This window comes from Adiantum capillus-veneris, chromosome 20, assembly GCF_014529385.1.
Source record: "Adiantum capillus-veneris isolate H3 chromosome 20, ASM1452938v2, whole genome shotgun sequence".
In the NCBI taxonomy this organism is placed as follows: domain Eukaryota; kingdom Viridiplantae; phylum Streptophyta; class Polypodiopsida; order Polypodiales; family Pteridaceae; genus Adiantum; species Adiantum capillus-veneris.
In genome coordinates this window covers 99,662,203-99,685,695 of record NC_140950.1, presented here as the reverse complement: position 1 = coordinate 99,685,695, position 23,493 = coordinate 99,662,203, and the positions used below count along the sequence as shown (strand labels likewise).

General features: G+C 43.4%; 1 protein-coding gene across 6 annotated transcripts in view; it reads left to right on the top strand.

Moving 5' to 3' along the window:
• LOC147432983 (uncharacterized) overlaps nucleotides 1-22,060 on the top strand; it is a 33,131-nt gene extending 11,071 nt beyond the window's left edge. The window contains exons 3-13 of one of the 6 annotated variants that reach the window (XM_086492726.1): nucleotides 17,697-17,858; nucleotides 18,185-18,267; nucleotides 18,450-18,679; nucleotides 18,763-18,864; nucleotides 18,954-19,203; nucleotides 19,345-19,449; nucleotides 19,531-19,631; nucleotides 20,044-20,182; nucleotides 20,265-20,377; nucleotides 20,456-20,907; nucleotides 20,989-22,060. In XM_086492726.1, the coding sequence (XP_086348852.1) occupies nucleotides 18,830-18,864; nucleotides 18,954-19,203; nucleotides 19,345-19,449; nucleotides 19,531-19,631; nucleotides 20,044-20,182; nucleotides 20,265-20,377; nucleotides 20,456-20,907; nucleotides 20,989-21,566 (1,773 nt within the window). In that variant the 5' untranslated portion in view covers nucleotides 17,697-17,858; nucleotides 18,185-18,267; nucleotides 18,450-18,679; nucleotides 18,763-18,829 and the 3' untranslated portion in view covers nucleotides 21,567-22,060. The remainder of the gene's footprint in view (nucleotides 1-17,696; nucleotides 17,859-18,184; nucleotides 18,268-18,449; nucleotides 18,680-18,762; nucleotides 18,865-18,953; nucleotides 19,204-19,344; nucleotides 19,450-19,530; nucleotides 19,632-20,043; nucleotides 20,183-20,264; nucleotides 20,378-20,455; nucleotides 20,908-20,988) is intronic. The other 5 variants (XM_086492724.1, XM_086492727.1, XM_086492725.1 and 2 more) reach the window with 5 other exon arrangements.
• The last annotated feature ends 1,433 nt before the right edge of the window (nucleotides 22,061-23,493 follow it).

Genomic DNA, 23,493 nt, shown 5'->3' with positions numbered 1-23,493 from the left:
GTAATGAAAAAGCATCTTTTTGCGTACTTGGTTTTTGCACGTGAAGTGTCAGATTGTGATGAATCAAATTTATCTGTGCTAGATAAAGAAAGGTCAATGTTTTTACAACAGTATAGTGACTGTTTTTCCGATTCATTACCGTCTCAATTACCGCCAGAGAGACCCGAGGACCATGCGATAGATTTGGTGCCAGGCAGTAGCCCACCAAATAAGCCTCCGTACAGGGTTAGTGCGGCTCAACAGAAAGAGATAATGGGCCAAGTACAGGAGTTGTTACAAAAGGGGCTGATTCAGCCCAGTTCATCTCCATTCTGTTCTCCAGTGTTGTTGGTGCAGAAAAAGGATGGCTCATGGCGTATGTGCATCGACTACCGTGCACTGGACAAGAATACCATCAAGAATAGGTTCCCTATACCTAGAATTGATGATATTATGGACAAATTAGAAGGAGCAGCTATGTTTAGCAGGATAGATCTAAAGAGTGGGTACCATCAGATCCGCATTAGATCAGAGGATGTACACAAGACTGCTTTTAGAACGACGTTTGGCCTTTACGAATTTTTAGTGATGCCCTTTGGTCTCACAAATGCTCCTGCTACGTTCAATAGGATGATGGACATAATTTTCCGTCCACACTAGCAGTTTGTTGGTACATTCTTTGATGACATGATAGTCTATTCAAAGAATGAAGAGGAGCATAGGCATCACTTGGCCATTGTGTTCAAAGAGCTACGCAGTCATAGGTTGCTCATCAATGCAAAGAAAAGTGAGTTTTTTCTGGAAGAGATTCACTTTCTGGGACACATTGTCTCAAAGGATGGTGTCAGAATGGATCCTGCAAAAGTTGAAGCGATCAAGTCATGGCCAAATTTGAAGACGGTGCATGATGTCCGAAGCTTTTTGGGACTATGCTCCTATTACAGAAGGTTTATCCGAAATTTCGCTGAGATTGCTTCACCTTTACATGCTCTTCAAAAGAAGGCAGTCACTTTTAGATGGACACAAAAAGAGATTTCAGCTTTTAATCTCTTAAAGGAAAAGATGACTTCAGATCCAGTCATTGTGTTGCCAGATCTTAGGAAGTCATTTGTGGTCCAGTGTGATGCCTGCGGTAGTAGCATTGGTGCAGTGCTAATGCAAGATGGCAGGGTAGTAGCCTATGAGAGCAGAATTTTGCAAGGGCCAGAGATGACCATGCAGGTCTATGAGAAAGAGTTACTGGCTGTGATTCATGCGCTCTTAAGTTGGAAACACTACCTGCTAGGTGCAGACTTTGTTGTCCAAACGGACCATCAGACCTTGCGATACTTCTTGACACAGACAAAGTTATCTGAGAAGCATATGCGATGGGCAAATATCTTGTCCATGTTCCATTTTCAGATTGTGCATGTGGAAGGCAAGAAGAACGTTGTGGCTGATGCCTTGTCAAGGAAGCCACAGATTTCAGCTGTGTCAATTCCTTATCATCATGAACTTGATGATATGAGAGAAGAGTATGCAAATGATGAAGATTTTGCAAGGGTCTTCGAGCAACTAATGGATGGACAACGTCATGAACACTATCTTCTTAAAGACGGGTTCATGATGATGCATGGCAGATTGTGTGTCACAAAGCCATTGCGACGCAAAGTTATGGAAGAGAGTCATGTCCCACCGTATGCAGGGCATCGTGGTATTGATGCTACAGTTAAAGCGGTTGAGACATTCTTCTATTGGCCTACATTGAGAAGGGATGTGGATGCCTTTGTGCGAGAATGCCTAATATGCCAAAAGGTCAAGTTTGACAGGCAAAAGGCACCAGGGTTATTGCAACCACTACCTATTCCAGATAAACCATGGGAAAGTATTGCTATGGATTTTATCTTTGATCTTCCGAGAACGCAGACAGGAAACGATGGTATTTGGACCATTATTTGCAGATTCAGCAAACAGGCTCATTTTATTCCTGTCAGGAAGAAGATAAAGCCAGATCAGATGGCACGCTTGTTTATGAGCAATATTTTCAAGTATCATGGCATGCCACAGTCGATTGTTAGCGACCGTGATCTACGCATGACAAGTTTGTTCTGGAGAGGCTTGTTTGAGAATATGGGCACCACGCTCAAATTCTCTTCGTCATTTCATCCTCAAACAGATGGGCAGTCAGAAGAGGCAAATTCTACTGTCCTAGATCTGCTGAAGTGCTATGTGTCAGAGCATAAAGGAAAGTGGGAGCAGTATTTGCCATTGGTGGAGTATGCATACAATAATACAGTGCATTCATCAACTGGCAAGGCACCCTTTGAGATAGTTGAAGGTGGCAAGAAAGTTCCTCCCATACTGCATACAAAGGACAAGATATTTGAAGCAGATAAGTATGTTCAGGACATGGATGAAATGTACAAGAAGGTCAAAGTGGCCTTAGACAGGACTCAGGCAAAGCAAAAGAAAGCAGCTGATCGTCACCGTCGTGAAGTGGTATATTCACTTGGTGATTGGGTGCTTTTACGCTTTGAAAAGGCAAGGTTAAAGAAGATGAAGGGCAAGGAAAGACTGTTTCCAAAGCTCAGCATGCGTTACTATGGGCCTTTTCAAGTGTGCGACATAATCAGTGATGTTGCGTATAGACTGAAATTGCCTGACACTTGGAAGATTCACAATGCGTTTCATGTGAGTCTTCTCAGACCCTATGTGGGTGATGTGCCAGAAGATATGCCAGCTGAAGATCAGCCGGAAGTCGAGGAACTTGACGAGATCTTGGTCCCTGAACAGATTTTGGCACACAAAGAAAGGAAAGTGAAAGGCAAGGTTGCTAGGCGATACTTGGTAAAGTTCAGAAACTATCCACCAATGGATGCTAAGTGGATGGAAGAAAGTGAACTTGCAGAGTCACCAACTGTGTTATCACTTTACCTTGAAGCCTTCGATTTGCAACCTACCTTGACCCCTTGAGTTTCAAAGCTAAATGGATTGTCAGTGTGACAATGGCTTCTGAAACAAATGATGTACATGGTATTTAAAGTGAGCTCAAATGAAATACCTGTTACATGAATGTTAGAGCTGTACAGATTGTCAGTTTGGCAATTGCTCTTATGGAATGTCCAAAAGTTTGGTTAGTGCTATAGAAGTGAGTATTTCTTGTCAGTTTGTCAAGGATACAGTGATTGCTTCTATTGAAGAGTACATGTGTAACTGCATTCTTAAACTGTCGGTTTGGGTATGCTCGAAAGTGTTACGGGATCCAACGTGTACTATAAGACAGTGGCAAAATGTGCAGCTACCATTTTGTCATTGGAAAGTTAGTGACTCAAAGCAATGGCAGAGTGCGCAGCTACCACTATGTCATTGGGACAGGGTTCACACGCAGGCAATACATGAGTCGACGAGGTGTTGAATACACCAGGGTTGACAATGAGCATGTATGTGTCGTACATGTGTCGACAGGTGTTGAATACATCAATGTTGACTAGGAGCTTGTACGACATAGATGCAAACGAGGACGTTTGAGATTTCAAGAGGGGGGTATGTCACCAGCGTGTGACTACTATCTATCCTTTTTGTTGATTTCTTTCTTATTATCTATTTACTTTCACTTTTTGGAAACACCCCTCGGGAAATCTAACTGCCCTGCATTGCATAGCTAGTGTGGAACTGTCCAGAGGGAGTCCAGGCCTGAGGGCAAGAGAGCACTAAGGTTGGACAAGGACTATGGTTAGCCAAAGTGGGGTCATTGACTAGCCAAAGTGGAATCCTTTGCTACAGAGGCTACATTTCAGTTCTGGATGTGGTCGCAGTGTACAAAGAGGGTCGGATGACCTAGAAAGATACAATGGCAGCATCTCCTAAAATTTAGGGAACTGCTATTTTGGGACCTGAAAATGTGTTGACGTCATTATCTCCGGAATGACAAGGGGAACATTTTCTTACTCTGCCGTGAAGTCAACTGGGCAACCGGTTGGGATATTTTTAGACGGCAACCCCGAAACGGGAAAATGCTTATAAATGTGCCAAGTGGCACCTTCTGGTGCACTTTCCTCATGCAAGAGAAGGGGCGCTGAATTTGAAGAGAAAAGAGCCTCATTTTCAGTTTTGTCACAGGTTAAGAGCTATGGAGTGCTTGCTTTCCCTCTTATGCACAGTGCGGTGCCAGGAGTGATGCCCTGCACGCTACGCACTGCCCTCTCTCTCCGCTTTGGCAGTATGTTATGCCCCTCTAGTGGGCTTTTCATTTGACCAATGTACAGTTGTGTGGGTTCATGCGCGATTGCCGAGGCAAGAGCCTCTTGCACAGGTACTGGATTAGCTAGCGGCTAATCCCCCCGCAGGTACAGGTGAATTCGGAGAGGTTTCACACCAGAAATCTCGTCCGATTCAAAGGGCAAGCAGCCCTACAGGTGCGGGAGCTTGAGGACTTGCTACGGATGCGACCGGCACGCGAAACGGAGCCCGAAACAGTGAATTACAGCCTGCTGTGTATTTTTGCAGGTTTAGGGTTTTGGCCCTAAACGGACCCTAATACCCCCAGGAGGTTCGGGGACGCAAGGGGACCGCTGTACAGGTGATCTGGCGCATTTTCAGGGCTGAAAACAGAGAATTCAGTGTGCTGCAGATTCTCGCCAGGTTTTGCAAAGTGCCCGTATGCGTCGGGAAAGTCATCCAATGCGTGGGAATACTGACTGTGAAGGGTTCTAGTACAGTTATGTTGCCGAAATCGGGCTGGAACAGTGGAAATTCAGCCGAGTTTGTGCGGGGCAGCTTGTAGGGAACCACAACGTTTATTCCCTCTTTTGAACAATAAAGAAATACCGAAAGGGGCGCCTAAGTTAGGGGCCAATCTGGTGTCCGTCTACTCATACAGGTGCAATCTAGCAGCTTGTATCCCTCTCCTCTTTGTTGTGTCTTGAAAGTACAGGTAAAATAGACGACTAATAATGGGTGAAAGCTAAATCAAGGTTTAAAGTAATGTCTACCGCCCTTTTTGGATTGAACAGGCCGGTTTCATACCTTACCAGTTCATGTCCTTCCTCTAGTACCTCGAGGATATCCTTCACCATTCATTAAACTTACGAGCCATGTAAGAACTCGTCATTCGCGTCTTTCCGAGAATCTGTTAACTCAATTCCACCTTCTCAATCCCGAGAAGAATCATCCTCCTAAAAATTAATTTAGGTCTATGTCCTTGCGCATAACCTTGCACTATTAGTCCTGAGGATATTAAACCTTTTGTGTCCTCCCACATAGGGAATGCTCAAATCATAAGAGTATTAATCTTGATGTCTTCCTTCACAAACAAAGTGTGTGATCACCTTAAAGAAGGTTCTTGTTTCGGGCCGTCGCTCAACGTAGGCGGACGGTTCCAATCCGAAGATTCCTTGTGCACGGCGCACTTCCTTCCATTCTTTTCCTCCTTGCAAGCATCAATGACGCCTTGCAAAAATCTCTGGCAGATAGGATTCTAGCCATAGCATTTTCTGAACGTACGTTCAAACCTAATTCACAATAGAGCGAACCCTCTTTGATTCTCAGGGATGTTCTCCCATATGTAGTTCTTACCATTTTGAAACGGTTGGCGAATCATATTCTTACGAACAAAATAGTTCGAATTTATTCCAGCAGTGTGTAAATGCTACTTGACCTGCTCATGGAGAAACATATACCGCAGCCAAAAGTTGCTCTGTAATGGTAAAAGCACATAGCGTACTCAATGATCAACGACCATCAGAAAACCTCTTCTCCGTAGAGAAACTCAAATTCCTTCTACCAAACACATCTCAAATAGAGATTCTCGTGTCGGAATATCCTTGCGCGCAAAAAGGCGCTCAAGAGAGTATAACAAACTCTCGTCCAGTTCCTTGGCATAGGTCTGCATCTTCGTGTGTTATCCATGTACCCAAAGTTGTACATAAGTTTCAGTGAGCCTAGGAAATTACCTTCCCTTCGTAAGATCCTTAGAGCGAAGACGCTCAACCTGACGATCCCTTGGCTCAATCTTAGAGCAAAACCCGCTCATCAAATAAACTAGGAATTCAATCCTTGGATTCCTCGAGCACAGGCTGTAGTCGTCGCTTGTTTCTTCCCTCGTAATGAGAGTGTTCATTCACTTGTGCGGAAAGCACTACCATATCTTCCCTTATCGGGTAGGGGGTGTGGGCTTAAAGAGTATTCAAGCTTAATGAAAGCTTTTCTTTGTTGGAAAACTCAGAATGGTTCATTCATAATTTCCTACCCACAATAGCAAGTAATTTGTTGTAGAACTACCGGATACCATATCAATCATGGACCTTCCGGATGGTTAAGCAAAGCAGTTCATCGTATAAAACAATGTTCTGACTCAACCTTACTCTCATAAACACTCGAGAGTGATTGTCTTGGTTAGAGACGTGCATATTTCGTGCATAAAAGCAATACGCAGTTGATGAGTTTCTCAAAGATTTAACTTTGATCAAAGACCTGTCCTCTCACTTAGAGTTTGAGGGTCTTCTATTCAAGCATTCAGGAGTTAGATTGAATTCCCTTACTCCAAACTTTCTCCGGATAGCAATGTATCCTTCGAGGAGAGGTAACAAAAATTCGTTGTTTCTGTGTTCAATGGTTCTCGTCCCACTGCAGGGATAGTATTCTATGTACATCAAGGTGTACACTTTCAGCTTTTATTGTTGACTCCACCATCTGCTGCAAAGTATCTTGCAGATGCGTTTACAAATTGGGCAAAAGTCCTTCGTTAAATTTGTTCACCTTTCCTCCCTTAGAGAGGGTCGAGAGTGGAGCTACCTTGGCAAGAGTGAACCACTACTTGCTTTGACTCACTCGTGTTCCTATTGGGCAAACCGATCCCAATCTTCTTGGATGCCTTCCTCAAAGCATAGAGGAAAAAAATTTGTCGAAAAATTCAGCCTTGAATTGAATCCAAGTTGTAAGTTCCTTGCAGAGCTTTGGTATACCACCAAGTACTTGCAATTCCCCTTGAGGTGTTTGGTCACATGCCTCACCTTTGATGCTTTTCAGAAATTGCCGTTTGCAAAGGCAACTTCAAACTGTCAAATGAAAGCTACCAATGAAAGCGGTAGCTTTCGGAACATCTTCCCTTCTGTCAAAAGTATGAAACTTGACCGGAGTGTTCTAAGGTCTAAAGACCTTCTTCATATCCTTCCCAGAATGACGGGATTTCTTGGCTATGGTTCTGGATTGATGTTCATGGATATTTTCTGGATTCTGAAGGATCTTGAGCATTCCGCTCCTTGGATTCTCTAGGTTCTTAAGCATCATGCTCTTGTCGCCTTCTCAGAGAATCCCAAGCCTTGTGTCGACTTCTTGCAGAGAGAAAAAAAATTTCCAACTCTGCGAGCTTTTCCTTGCAGGACTTAGGGTTCCGCCTGCTTACTTCTCTCTTGGCTTGTCATGGCTTCTTCCCGTATCTTCCCAGAGTCGTCCTCCTTTACAGAGAAAGAGAGGAGACCATGCTCTGATACCATTGTCACAAACGGAAGCGCATAACAATATAAAATACACTCGGATAAATAGAATTTATCACGTAATACTGAAGCCAAAGGATATAGAGAGAAATAAATAGAGAGAGAGAGAAGATCGACACAGTACTGGGGTCTAGAAGATGGGATGGTCCCCCCCTTAAAGAGTATTCTTTATTAGGGAGAATCTTTTTACAAGCACAAGAACTGGAGATAACCCCTCCGTTCTAAATCTCTGACTCGATGGTCGTTCCTTCCCGTAAGGGAAATCCGAGAGACAAGCTCTCAATCCTTTTTCCGTCTGTACTCGGAGTTGAGACTCCGCAGACAATTTCCGAATTCCGTTTCCGGAATTCCCAAGCGTAGGCCGAAGCCTTCTCGCTTCTCCTTCGCGATAAAGTACTTGCAAACACACACGCAAACACACGACAACAATTCGTATGGCGAATCCACAATAGGTACCTGTCGCTCTTGCGCGAGAAAAGCGACTTCCGTGCTTCGTAGTCTCGCGATCTCTCGCGTCTTCTGGCGGCAGAGTCTTCTCTTGCTGGCGCTGGCAACCTCCCTTCAGTGAGGGCATGTGGTGCTTTTATAGCTCCTTCACCACAGCACGAATAGCTGCTCGCGGAGAGATCGCGGCCGTTTTTTTTTTCCTTTTCTTCTGTTCTATCCGAAATAGGGAGAGAGAATTCGCTGGCTGGTTTTGTTGCTTTATTTTCTAAGTGGCTGCCCACTTATTAAGTGGACGGCCCGCATATTTTTAAAATTGGTCTAAACCTGCCCAAAAACTCAATAAAACCTTATAAGTTAAAAACAATGCTTTCACAACACTTCCCAGGCGTCCCTGGATGCAACCACATGCACGAATGCAATGCAAACATAGATTCCTCGCGGGAAAGCGTTTGCTCTTCCCGGAAAACTCGTTAAAATATTCCGCTTTTTAAGAAAAGCTTCTCAGAACCCATCTTTATTCTTGTGCTTGCGTCTTTATGCGTATTCCTCTTTCCAGTTTGGATTTCCTCTCGACTATGGATATCCCCTTTCTGATGCACCCGTCATCCACCTTGTGACGCATCAGGAATACCCATCACCTAGTCCTTTCCTATCGAACTTACGGTACAATCTCCTTCACGATGCTCTCTGTCACCCATCCTATGACGCATCAGAGATGTCCGTTCCCGGATGGTCGGATACTTCTTCCTGATGTTCCCTGTCACCCATCCGATGTGACGCATCAGAAGTACCCGTTCTTGGTGGCCTTACAGATATTCCCGTTCACAGTGCTCCCGTCATTATTTTGAATGATGCACTAGGAATACTCTGTACTCGGATGTCTTCAGTGAGAAAAACCCTCTCACTTAAAATTCCAATAATTCATTTAGAATTGGTTTCTTGGTGTTCCAAGCGAGAAAACCCTCTCACTTATAAATCCAATAATTCATTTAGAATTATTTTTCTGTCAGATAAAGCCAATTTAGCAACACTTGTATCTTGAACACAGATTAATACAAAAAGAAATACCGAAAGGGGCGCCAGTCTTTGGGGCCATTATCTCTAGGCATGGAACTCCGCCGGGCGAGTGTCGAATCAATTGTGAAGTGTGAACTGTTTTGAACTAATTATTTGTGTTGTCGTGGTAGATTCTCGACTTGGAGTGTCCAAGTTTGTTACGATGGTATCTGAGCATGGCTAATTTCTCCTCTACGGGGAATCTGATCTCTTTTTTTTTTTTTTTGCGCGGCACTTATGGCTTCGGGCAGAGATCGGATGACTTTCTCTGCATCCGGAGATGTGGGAAGAGATCACAACGAAGATTCACGCGAGGAGTATGGCTCGCCTTGGTCTACTCAGGCGAAGCTCGAAGAGATAGAGCGTCGACGATTGATCGGCAATGCAACAAAGATGATGCATAATTTTGCGAAGGACCCAAAATTTGCAAAATATATGAGCGAGACCTCTTTCGATGAGGTGCACTCACAGTGGAAGAAGACCACAGAGCCACCCCTCAAACCGGCTCTCAAGAAACCTCCTACGCCCAGGATGTACATAGAGCAAGAATTAGAAGAGGTGGTTGATGCAAGAATTGCTCAGCTTTTTGACGCGCAGAACAAAGCTAAAAAGCACGACAAAAAGCAGAAGAAAGGCACTGACTTCCCAGGTTATTTGGGTCGTCAGTCTACTTTTGAATCGGCAAGAAAGCAGAAGAAGCATGTCCGATTTGAAGGAGTACCCAGTTCTTCTTCTTCTTCTTCTTCTTCTTCTTCTGACAGTTCTTCTAGCTCATTTGACTCAAGCGAAGAAGACAGAAAACGCAAAGCTTCGGAAAGGGCAAGAAAAAGGCAAAGAAGTCTAAATCTCGCCCCGTGGTTGATAGTTCTACAGAGGACTCGTCTTTAAATAGTTCAGACTTTGACGACAGCAGCTTTTATGCAAAGAAGAATAATTTTTATAAAGCCAACTAATATGACTTTTTGGAAGACAAAAGCAAGAAAGTCCGAGAGTTTAAGGAAGGTGGACAGTCAATTAAATTTGACACGTTTTCTGGTTATAGAGATGCTTCGAAGGCTTTGTCTTTTATATAGCAATTTGACATAGCTTTCTCAACAGGGCGTTACTCAGAGCACTCTAAGATTCGGAGAGCTGCCTCTTACTTTGAGGGGAATGCTCGAACTTGGTGGTCCATGCTTCTATGAAACAAGACAGCGCGAGTCAAATGGCTGAAATTCAAGAGGCTTTTTATTTCTTCATGGCTGACTCGAGAGTATGAACGCGACATACGAACTGCTTGGAACCATCTTCGGATGACCAAGAAGGACACAGTGGACTGTCACAAGACGGGCACCACGTGCCAATAGAAAAGAACAGACTGAATAGACTTTTAGCACTTCAATAACAACTGAACTAAGTGAGAGAGAGAGAGAGAGACGACACGCGACACAGTGGCGGAATTCCACCCCAAAGAGTATTGGCCCCAAACCTTGGCGCCCCTTTCGGTATTTCTTTATATTGCATCAACATAGTACAAGCCGGTACTCCAGACTCTGCATCTTCTCCAGGAAGCATGCTAGAGAATGAGCCCTAACCTCATATTTAAAGGCCCTAGGCCCCAAAAGCAGTTTACAGTAAAAAGCCTTCAAACTCAAAAGCATCTGGTCCAAAAGCAAAGCCAAAAAGCTGCCAGCATAAATCACGGAAATCCGTATAGCCTGCCACATCATCAGCCAATGCAAAACGCAAAAATCCGTACAGCCTGCCACGTCATCAAACAATCAAATTAATTTTTGGAAAAACCTGCCACATCATCAGTTCCACGCAATTTTTTTTATTGTTTGTGTGTGGGTCCTGCTTTATTTTAATCCTTTATGTCACTTGGGCCCCATCGGACGGGGTCCCCATAAGTTGGTAGGACTTCTTCTTCTATTACTTGTTCTCTTAGGGTTTAGGCCCCTCGGCCGGCATCTGCAAGTTGGCTCCATTCTTCAGGACTTTGACACGTCAGTAGTTTGTTACATGGACGCTTATTGCGAGAGAATCTGGAGCTCTTTTCTACCCGCCTCTTCATTTAAGAAGATCTCGTTCAGGGAACAGATTGAGCGGTTTACCTTGGGTCTTCCTACAGAGATCCGAGATCACTGCTTAGAACAAAAGTCAGCTTCCATTCAGGAGTTGATGAGTCATGCGAAACGGGGTTTTGCCATTCACTCTGGCAGTCTGACATACCCCACAGATGAGATCATGACGCAAAGAGCCAAACAGACTTCGAAAATGAAAGTAGAAAGAGAAAGAGTAACCCATAACAGAAAGAAAAGGATGCACGACCCAAACTTACTCCTCAACAGAGGGCTCTCTACATCAAGGAGGGGAAGTGCTTTGGATGCGGGGAAACTGGGCATATCTCCGCGAAGTGCCCTAAAAAGGCACAGAAAGAACATAATGACAAGGACGACGAAAGGCTTGAGAGTTTGAGAGTAGCTGAGGACCGTGGAAGAAAAGGCAAGATGAAAACAGGACTGGTTCCAGATTGCGTGGGTATCAATCCCAGCACGATGGACGAGAGTACAGAACTTTGCCGAGCTTGGGGCAAAGTGAAAGACCAAGAAGCCCTGATCTTCTTTGATGGAGGAGCCAAGGCGAACTTCATTTCACTGGAATTGGCGGTGTTGCTTGAGATCACTCCCGATCGGATGGGACCACTTGCAAAGGCAGTTCTAGCGGTACCCGACAAGGATGTAGCCATTACACCTATCATTGGCAAACTTCAGTTGCATTGTCAGGGGTATTTGGGGTATGAGAACTTTTACATAATGCCTTTGGAAGGTTGTGATGTCCTCTTGGGAATTTTCTGGCAAGGAAAGCGACATTGACCACAGAGAAGGGCAGAACCATTGTACTCGATGTAAAACTTAAGGGTGAGTCTGTCCCTATTGTATCGGCTTTGGCCATTTCTAAATTAATGAAATCCAGTCTGCTTGTTTACTCGATCTTTTTGAAAGAGTTGAGTGATGAGGATAGGATAAATATGTCTGAACTTGATAAAGAACGCTAAGATTTTCTCCACTCATGTCGATTGCTTCTCAGAGGGCCTGCTAGGCGAGCTATCACCCGCTCGTCTTGAAGATCATACCATTGATATGATACCTGGAAGCACACCACCGAACCGACCACCTTACTTTGTGACCAAGCCCAGAACGAAGAGATTATGAACCAAGTGAAAGACCTCTTGGAAAAGGGTCTTGTCTAGCCTAGTACTTCACCGTATTGCTCTCCAGTGTTGTTGGTTTTGAAGAAAGACGGATCTTGGAGAATGTGCATCGATTATAGAGCTCTCAACAAAATCACCATCAAGAACAAATTTCCGATTCGTGGGATCAATGATATACTCGACAGATTACATGGATCCCCGTGTTTTAGCAGGATTGATTTGAAGAGTGGATATTATCAAATCCGAATCGCGCCGAAAGACGTTTATAAGACAGCCTTTTGGGTTATTTGAGTTTTTGGTGATGCCTTTTGGCTTAACCAATGCTCCTGCGACATTTAACTGGATGATGGATAGGATTTTTCGAGAGTATAGACTATTTGTTGGCACTTTCTTTGACGACATTGTTGTTTTCTCCAAGGATGAGGCAGAAACCATAGAGACCATCCGCTTCAATTCTTTCAGGCATTACGAGATCACAAGTTAGTGATTTGTCACAAGGCGGGCACCACGTGCCAATAGAAAAGAACAGATTGAACAGACTTTTAGCACTTCAATAACAACTGAACTGAAAGAGAGAGACGACATGCGACACGGAGTGGCGGAATTCCACTCCAGAGAGTATTGGCCCCAAACCTTGGCGCTCCTTTCGGTATTTCTTTATATTGCATCAACACAGTACAAGCCGGTACTCCAGACTCTGCACATTCTCCAGGAGGCATGCCAGAGAATGAGCCCTAACCTCATATTTAAAGGCCCTTAGTCTGAAAAGTAGTTAGAGTGAAAAGCCTTCAAAACGCAAAAGCTTCTGGTCCAAAAGCAAAGCCAAAAAGCTGCCAGCGTAAATCACGAAAATCCGTACAGCTTGCCACGTCATCAGCCAACGCAAAACGCGGAAATCCGTACAGCTTGCCACGTCATCATGTCAGCTCAAATTTCAAAAATATGCCACGTCATCAGTTTTTGTGTGTGTGCAGGTCCTGCTTTATTTTAATCCCTTTATGTCACTGGGACCCCATCGGACGGGGTCTTTATAAGTTGGTAGGACTTCTTCTGTTACTTGTTCTCCTTAGGGTTTAGGCCCCTTGGCCACATCTGTAAGTTGGCTCCATTCTTTAGGCTTTGACACGTCAGCAGTTTGTTACATGATTAATGCCTAGAAAAGTGAATTTTTCCTACCAGAGATACACTTTTTGCGACACATTGTATCAGCAGGCAGCAGGACTAGACATTGAAAGTGAAATTGACTACGGGACCAGTTTTGACTTTGTCGGACTTGCAGAAGTCATTTGAAGTATATTCTGATGCTTGTGGTCGTAGTCTGGGTGCGGTCTTAATGCAAGAAGGCAATGTCATTGCTTACGAGAGCCGATTGTTCTCAAGGCCGGAGATGACATCACAGATTTATGAGAAAGAGCTTTTGGCAGTTATCCATGCTCTTACTTAGTGGCGGCATTACCTACTCGGAGCGGATTTTACTGTCTTTACAGACCATCAGAGTTTGCGCTACTTCTTGTCACAGAAGCAGCTTTCGGAAAAGCAGATGCGGTGGACGAACATCTTGTCACAGTTTCACTTCCAGATTGTCCATGTGCAGGGACAAAAGAATGTGGTGGCAGATGCTTTGTCTCAGAAGCCGTTGGTTCTGGCTATTTCCGCGATACATCATAGGAGCTTCGAGGATATGGTCGACCAGTATGCCATAGATACAGATTTTGCAGACGTTTTCACACGGATATGGGATGGGGAGACAATAGCGGGATATTCCATTCAGGATGGCTACTTGATGAGAAAAACCATGTTGTGCGTGACATAGCCGTTGAGGGAAAAGGTTATGACTAAATGCCAATGTCCACCTTTTACGGGTCACCGCGGCATTGCTACCACCATGAAAGGGGTGAGAGATACTTCTTTTGGCCGAGACTCAAAAAGGATGTGGAAGAGTTTGTGCGCAGTTGCTTAGTATGCTAGAAGGTCAAGTTTGACAGGCATAAAGCACAGGGATTGTTACAGCCTTTACCCATACCCACCCGCCCCTGGGAAAGTATTGCAATGGATTTCATTTTTGATCTCCCGAGGACACAGAGTGTTCACGATGGTATATGGACTGTTATTGACAGATTTAGCAAACAGGCTTATTTCATTCCAGTGAAGAAAACAGTCAAGATGGATCACTTAACGAGACTGTTTGTGGCCCAGATCTTCAGATTACATGGCATGCCTGAGACGATTGTCTCCGACAGGACCCGAGATTTACGAGCTGCTTTGGAAGGCAATTTGGGAGAACATTGGCACACGATTGCAGTTCTCGTCATCTTTCCACCCGCAGACTGACGGGCAATCTGAGATTGCCAATTCAGTGGTTTTAGATTTATTGAAGTCTTATATCTCGGATCAGAAGACTCAATGGAAAAAGTACCTACCTTTGGTGGAATTTGCCTACAATAACACGATACACTCTTCGACGGGGAAGGCGCCATTTGAGATTGTTGAAGGTGCTACAAAGGTTCCACCCTTCCTAAGCACGAAAGATAAGATTTTTGAAGCGGATGAATATACGCGAGACTTAGATACAGCTTTTGCCAAGGTTTGCGAGACTTTGCAGAAATCTCAAGAACGACAGAAAAAGGCAGCGGATCGCCATCGTCGCGACTTGAAATTGAAGGAAGATGATTGGGTGCTCTTACGTTTTGAGAAGGCAAGCCTGATAAAGAAAAAGGGAAAGGAGAGGCTTTTTCCAAAGCTTAGTATGCGATACTACGGCCCTTTCCAGATCACTGAAAAGATAAATGATGTCTCCTTCCGACTGAAACTGCCAGATACTTCGAGGATTCACAATGCATTAAGGTGATGTGCCTGATAATGGGGAGCTTGATGAGCAACCCAAAGTGGAAGAAAACGAGGAGATCCTTGTTCCTGAACAGATTTTGGCACATAAGGATACGAAGAATAAAGGTAAAGTCCGAAGGCGGTTCTTGGTTAAGTTCAAGAACTATCCTGCATTGGATGCGAAGTGGATGGAGGAGGTGGACCTGGCAGATACTCCTCAGATTGTGAAACTTTACCTCGATGCTTTTGGTTTAGCAAATAGAAGCCAGAATTCAGCTTGGCTGGAGATCTGGTGCAGTGGGATGCACAAGAGGGGAGTCACCGCTCCTTTGTCAACATATGCCTTGATTTTGATACTAGAGTCACTGATGTCTCTTTGAGATTGAGGGATACTGAAAGCTGACAGTATTCTGTCGTATGACTTTTTATGATACTGATTTGTTCTTGACTTCTTTTAAGTGCAGGAATTGATAGACGAAATGACTGCAGCATTTTGGTCTGATTGATCTCGAATAGACATGGTTGCAATAGGGGTTAGTCAATCGGACATCGATGAGGTCCCGATTGGATCTAGATGCGATTGGTAGCTACATTGCCGATAAATCATGGTCTAAGATCCGAATGAATGTTGAATGTCATGTGATGTCCCGTGATGTCTAGTGATGTCCTGTGATGTGACTGTCGATTGGTACATGTGCTAGATGTATGTTCCTAGTACGTAGGTACTAACAGTCAGTGTCTGCTAAGACGGTTTATGGCCTTTGTCTGTTTTGCAGGCGTAATCGAGGGCGATTACAATGCTTTTAAGAGGGGGGTATGTCACAAAGTCATGACGTGGCTGCCCGAGATGAAACCCTGACTGCTTTTGAAAACCCTAACACCTGCAAATCCTAACCCTAAAACCTGCCAAAAACCACCCTAACCCTAAATTCTGACCTAACCCTAAAACCTGCCAGAAAACCCTAACCCTAAATTCTGACCTAACCCTAACCCTAATAGGCAGCAGGGCTGAGAATTCCGTGAAATGCGCTGGCATGCTGACGTGGCACCGTACGGCAGTCCCGGAAAAAGCGGCGAGATTTGCGTAAATCCAGCCAGCGATCAACTGCTTTTCTCTACGCAATTGTGTGTGAGAGAGAGAAAAAGACTTTGCTTTATTTCATTAAAAGCTCAAGAGAGCTTGTGAGAGAGATTCTGCTTTTGATTTGAAGCTTTTGGGGCTCTGCTTTTGGCAACCCTTGTAAACAATAAATAAGTGGTGAGGGCTCTCACTCTGCAGAGCATCTGGACGCAGAGTCTGAGAGTGAGAACCCGACCCACTCTTGTACTTTGAACTGATTAATACATAAAGAAATACCGAAAGGGGCGCCAGTCTTTGGGGCCAATATCTGTAGGCACGGAACTCCGCCGGGCCAGTGCAAATCTATTGTGAACTGTGAACTGTTTTGAAGTGGTTATTTGGTGCTATCGTGATTGATTCTTGACTTGGAGTGTCCAAGTTTGTTACAGAACGGGGGTTCTGCCTCATGCTAGCCTACCGGGTGAGCAACACCGTGGAGTGCATCGCCAAGAACAGGTACGTCTACCTCAGATACGGCTGGGCACAAGCACAATCACAAAACAGCCCGCACTCTCTAATTGAGATATTGAATCTACCACCAGACAGGAATCTGAACTAACATTTTGTTCTTTTTGCTGAGGTGTGTTGTGTTGAACACCGCTTGAGTTAAGAGTGCTATATTGTGCTCTTAGTGCTAACCATAGAGGGCATTGCACAACGTGATTGCACATCACAGCACCTTGAAGTGAACCGCGGACAACAAGAAAATTGTGCATGCTATGAACGTCACAAAATAATGACGTGGCATGTCCGTTGGACAAGAATCTAAAGTTATAAGTTGTATTAACTTGCAGGGTCCCGTCCTATGGGGCCCTGAGGACACTAGAGGAAATAAAGAGAGAGAGAGAGAGAGAGACTCGAGAGAGATCACGAAATTTGCTGACGTGGTTGTTGTATGGACGCTCCGCACTTCGCGCTGGGCCGGGGCTGGCTGATGATGTGGTAGTTGTGTGGAATTTTGTGATTTACGCTGCTGCCCTAAGGCAGCGCCAGCTTTTGGTGCCTAGAGCTTTTGAGTTGAAGCTTTTCATGTACTGCTTTTGGGAGGCCTTGGAGCCTTTAAATATGAACTGAGAGGGCCTTCTGTCTCAGTTTTGCTGACGAGCAGGTGAGCAGAGAGGACCCTTCGACTCTGTAACTTTGCTCAAGCATTAATAGAAAAATATATACCGAAAGGGGCGCTAGACTTTGGGGCCAATACCTCTAGGCACGGAACTATGCCGGGCCGTGTCGACTCAAGTGAATTGTGAACTGTGATTAGGTTTTGTGAAGTATTTTAAGTGATTCTCTCGTGTGTCGTGCCAGATTTCCGACTTGGGGTGCCCAAGTCTGTTACAATGAAAGTGCCTCAATTTCTAGGGGTCCTCATGAAAGCGTCGTACATAATCTTGGAAGACGTGTGCCTGGGATGCCTGGTATTAGTTCTTGTTGGTTTTCTTGATCTTTTTCTATTTTTTTATTTGATGCACAAGTGTGCACATTTCAAGGCAGTCTTCTTTCAAATGTGAGATTTTATTTCAAGGCTTTGCTTGCCTGAGAAAATAGCTTCTCGCAATTATTGCCTCAGACTGCTTAGGGTATTAAAAGCTGCCTCTTTGAGCAGGGCACATGGCATGAATCCTGATGGGGCTTCACCGTTGGGAGCCGAGTCAATGTTGCACCCTTGGGTTAGTTCATGTACAATTGATGCTGTATCGAGAAACTATGTGGGGTGTTGTATGGTTCACGTGAGACTACTTATCAGCTGGCCAACTTCGCCCAAATGGTTTGCTAGCTAAAACTGCCTCCTCTCACTCTCTGATAGATCTAGAAGATCATTATGTGTATCATTCAATTTTTACGACTTGACCATGTCACTGCTGAAGAGCATGCCATCTTGACTTCGTAAGGGTTGGTTAACACCCCATGAATTTAATGTGGAGCTTCTTGCCGATAGAAGTGCCTTGAAAAATGCAGCTTTTTGAACCATCTGTGGCATGCCGCATGCTAGCTTGAAGAAATCATGAAATGTTTTTTGTGCGACCTTGGGGAAGAGGTTTATTTTTGCTTTTTGTGACTTCAAATCATGAACAAGTGCATTTTTTTGCGCAGAAATTTTTGGTTGTCACATGCAATTATGAAGCCCGTCAACGAGGGGTGCCAAAGATGGCATCAATTCAAACAGCTAAAGAAAGGTATGTTAATTCTCCACAAATTTTTTATAGTAACTGCATCTTGAGTTAGTATTTTTCTACTCGAGGATGTAGAATTAGGAGTTGAACTTTTGAATATGGGTTAAAATCTAGGAGTGAAATTTTTTTACATGAGGCTTAAATTACTCATGAGGGCAGTCTCCTGCATTTGTGGCACTTCCTAGGTGTCACATTGGCTTCTCAGCGAGGAGGGTGGGATGCATTATGGAAGAATGTGTGGTGCTTCATAGATCACTCTGCTCTGGCCTCCAAAAATAAACAACAAGTTATCAGATTATTACTTCCAAGTAAAGTTGAGGCATGTCATTGAATAAATACTTGGAAGTAAAGTTAAGGCATGTATTATTTGCCTTGTGCAAAAACAGCCTTAACTATCCCAGGAGTGTCTGCGTTGGTATGGGCATTGTAGAGTTTGCTTATGCCTATACGTTGAAAATTATTTCTGTATCCTCTGAAGCTTTCTGTGATTCTTCTCAGATGTCCTGATTTGGTGCTTTTCAATGGAGAAGACCTGACCCCCTACAGAGCTGCAAGCAAAAACATAATGGCTGTTCTTGGTCGATTTGGTGTGTTGGAAAGGTTAGTTATTACGCATTTCTTCTGAGATATTGTTAACCAATTATCAATGAAGAATGACGTGTGCTACTTCATTGACATTATTTGTGTAGGAGAGGTCTTGATGAAGCCGCTCTAGATATTACAGAAGAGGTGATGAAGCGTATGGTAATGCCAAAGCATCAGGGATTTCAAGGCCATGTGGTTGGCTTAACGCACTTCAATGAGATTGGTTACAACTTGCATCTTGATTCAAATAGCAGTGATTATTACCTCATGGTAGGAAGCCAGCTTGTTTCCGAGATTCGTGCTGCTATTGAAGGAGAGACAGGATTTAGGTGCTCTTCTGGAATAGCCACTAATGTATTATTTCATGCCACAACTTCTGTATTATATTGTGGAGGGTTGCTTTTGCGTTTGTCACCTTTGAGGGAGCTTTTCAAATATTTTATGCTTGAAAGGAGTTTACTAAAACCTGCACTTGTTTGTTTGCTCATGTAACAGAAGATGCTGGCAAAGCTGGTGTCATCGGCAAATAAACCAAACCAACAAACGTGCATACTTGAATCTGCAGTAAATGGATTTCTAACCCCCCTCTGTGTACGAAAGGTTAGCCTAGGCATTGACTCTTTTGGGACATTGCGGAATAAGTGATTTTAATTCCTCTAGGCTAATATGAACATGTTGCAGTTGCCAGGCATTGGTCATCAGACCGAGTCTTTGCTGAAGGACATGGGCATAACCACAGTGGCTGATCTTCAATTAAGTACTTTTCAGCAGCTATCAACCAAGTAAGTTACGCTATCTTAGGAACTGGACTAAGTTCATTACTGTGAGCATAGGTTTTTCTGGACCCTACGATTGGGACTACTGGACCCGTCCAAGTCTGATTGAAGTATGATTGGGTTTTTGGGACTCCCAGAGCGATAAAAGAAAACCACTATCGACTATGAGTCTTTGTACTATGATGGCTGACCTTGGATTGAGCTAGATTTTAAAGTTTCTATGGTGTTTCATTACATTCACTGTTTTGTGCTCCTATGTACTGTTCTAAGTGTTATATGCAGACTTTTTTACTAATCCTCAGAGGGTCTAATCCATACCTATTCCATTCGTCCATAGCTGTCCGAGTCCTACGTATGGAAAAATTATGACAGTGAGCAAGGTTATTAAAGCTAGCAACATTTGATGGTATTCCAACAGGTTTGGGAACAGATTGGGCACAATCTTGTTTGACAGCTGCAGAGGTGTTGACGAAAGTGCTGTACAAGACAAAGGGCCGCTTAAATCCCTTTCAGTTGAGGACTCTTTTCAGCCTTGCACATCTTTCAAGCAGGCAGAGGTATTTTGCTTCCTATTATGCTGCTAAGAATGTGTATTAGTTCTGTCAGTGAATAAGTAAAGCTAATGTGAGGACTAATCAGGGCATCATCAGAGGTTTGGCTCCTGATTTGATTGCAAGGCTGGATGAGGACAGAGATGAATATTGTAGAAGACCCAAAATTTTTACGATTAAGTGGAGATATCCAGGAAACTGGTGAGAGCTCTTGCTTTTGTGTATAGGTCCTCAGTTTATTTCATTTTGCCTTCTCTTTTGACTTGTACTTGTTTGCAGGGCTTTCAGAAGTTCTTCGGCTACTATGCCACTCGAGCTTATTTCTACAATTGTGTCTATGGAGAAAAGGTTAGAAACGGTTGTTGAAGTGGCTATGAAGCTTTTGTCACAGTCATTGGGAAGGCAATCTTTCTCAATTGTTGTGCTCAATATTGGTGCAACAAGCTTCACGGCTAGCTCAAATGGTAGCTTTGGTGCTTCTCATGACATTCGCTCCTTTTTAAGCAGCCCCTCACAAACTTCACAGAAAACACTTCGCAAAGTTGTAAGCAAGCGGGAGGCAAGGTTTAATAGAGAGGAGACTGAAAAAGGAGGGTTGAACATCGAATCAGCTCAATCTGTCTTAAAGAACAGTGATAAGAATGATGCATGGCAAGGCAATTATTTGCCAATACATAATTATGATACACAACTGTCGGATGAAGATGTTTGCGAATTAGATTTGAATGAAGGTGGTTCTCCCAGACCCAGTTGTGGGCTTTTAAAATTTTTTATGCAAGTGCTTGACAATTTGGTTTATGCGTGTGTAGCAGATAGGTGGCCGTGGATGCTTGATGGGTTCTGCTCTTCTAGGGATCAAAGGTTTCGAAAATTGAGAGAGTTGCTGCCTTCCACAACTGACCATGCTGCATCATCTTCCATAGGGCTAAACAAAGGCTTATCAATGGAGGCTTCTGATGCTGTTTTACATGGTACATCTGATGTAGGTGATATAACCACAGATGTGCTTGAAGCTGGGAGTCTAGTCGAGGGAAGTGATGGGAATATGACTGCTGTTGCTAATTGTCAAGTAGATTTTTGTACCACACTGGTAGATAACATACCTGCAGAATATTTTGAGAGTTTCGTTTGTGAATTGTGTGGACAAGAGGTCCAGGGAGATATACAATCTAAACAGGAACATGCTGACTATCATTATGCCTTAAAACTGAACTCTCAGGAACAGACTTTTGCAACCTTAGCGACATTTGAGCCCACAAGGAGCAAGCAAATGTCTATGAAGAATGTTCTCCATCACCAGTCTCCTAATAAAAGAGCAAGGACCCAAAATGAACGAAAGAGGAGCCAGAGTGGCACATTGGACTGTTTCTTTGCTCAATCTCAACGTTGACATCCTCTTCTGTTTGTAATGGCGAACCATGCAGGGCTTGCAATTTACTGAGCGCATATTCTACTTCCAGTGGTCTATTGTGGCAAAGACCAAGGAGCGGTTTACAGTGCCAGAAGGGGAAGTTTCTATCTTGTTAACAGGACGTCTCTTTCCTGGCTTTGGTAATTGTCCCGCTCTACTTATGTATGCCACTGCCCTTGTATATTCTCATTTGTCTTGTAAATTACGATGTAGCCATTGTACTTGTCATGTGACAAGTAGTTTCACGTCGCTTTGATGCTGTCTGGGTAAGACTTTGTTAGTTTCAATATGCCATCCTTCAGTATGAAATGATCAGTGACGAAGTCGATCGGCGTGAAACAAATGTCTTGCATTCAGTAATGAGTAGTCTTGCCACTTCTAGCAGGCTCTTCACTGCGTCTCTGCTGAGTTTTTGAGAGTAACTGGGGTTCAATACAAAATGGCAAGAAAGGTGACATCTATCACTTTGGTTTGCCATTCTCCAAGAATATGTAGATTATGATGTAAGGTACAACCTGCTACATCATAGAAAGGGGAAAACAAGAGTAACAGTATTGAAAAGATCGTTCGAAGTTGCTCTCAAAATGTGGAGACAAATCTAGGTACTGATGCTGAGTACATGCATATACAAGATAAGCCACATTATTTGTAATGCCAATCAAAGCGAGATGCCAATAATTTTTTAGTGGAACTTATCAACCGCATTCCGTTTGTAATGGACCTGTTGGAAGAGCTGTGCATCTTATATATCCCTGCATTTAAAGTAAAGGATGCTGTGTGTTGTAGTACAGCCATGGGGTCGTTCATCAGTAACGTCCTAGGATTGTGCAGGTAATGACTGCTTTGGAAATCCATCCTTGAAGATTGCTATATTGCAATAGTGAATGCCGTCCCTAAGACTGGTTGGGCATCGTTTGAGCTGGGTTTCTCCAGCCAGTGAAAGAACTTTCAGTTTCTTCTACTGTATATCCAGAAGGTCTATCAATGTTTCCCACCCTAGGCAAAAATCATTTTCATAACCATAAACAAATGAAGTGGGTTTAGACTTGGAAGCCTTAAGTTAAGATGACTTTTAACTCCGTGTGCAAGTTGTGTAAGTAGGAGCCAAATGTTTATGCTTGGATGCTTGTGTTTCAGCCTTAGGTATATATCGGTGCCTATAAGGATATATCTTGCAAAAGGCTCTCTTGCCAAACGCTTTTTGTTTTGTACTAGCCATTTCCCCTCTTTTTGAAACTTGTTGGCTTGCTAAAGGCCTTAGTATTCATATAGGTGAAGGTCGTTCAATTCTAGTTGCTTGACATGTGTCCCTCAAAAGTTGAAGAGAGAAATTATTTTCTTTCACATGCTATTTCCCAAAGTTGCTTTCATTTTTCTATTTTGCATATTGAAAAAGACTTGAGAGAAAAGATTAAAGAGTATTCATAAGAGTTTGATCCATGATGTGAAGTATTCATTCAATATATAGTTTTCAATATTCTCATCTGTAAAGATTCTTTTTATTTAAGGACTTCACAAAGATTCATTTCATCAAATTGTTAAATTGTTTTATCATTCTTTATGCCTATTAAATCTATCATTTTTTAGAAAGACTATGTATTCTTTCTTTTTTTTATAGTTTTTCAATGTTATCTTTTTATTTTCTTTTGTTTTGTTTTTAAATGATAATGTGCATCATGGAGGTTGTCCATTGGCACAAATGAAATTAACACTTCTCTAAAAAAATTAGCGAGAACCCCCCCTCCCCTCCCCCCTCCCCCCCTGCCACCCACCCCCCCCTACCCCCATCACTACCACTAGACTATAGCTCAAATATCAAAATCTTGCAGAATAAAATCTATAGAGCTATCTCCATCTTGTGTGAACGAAGGAAGAGGTGGAAGAAAGAGTGAGGTTTTTGTCGCTA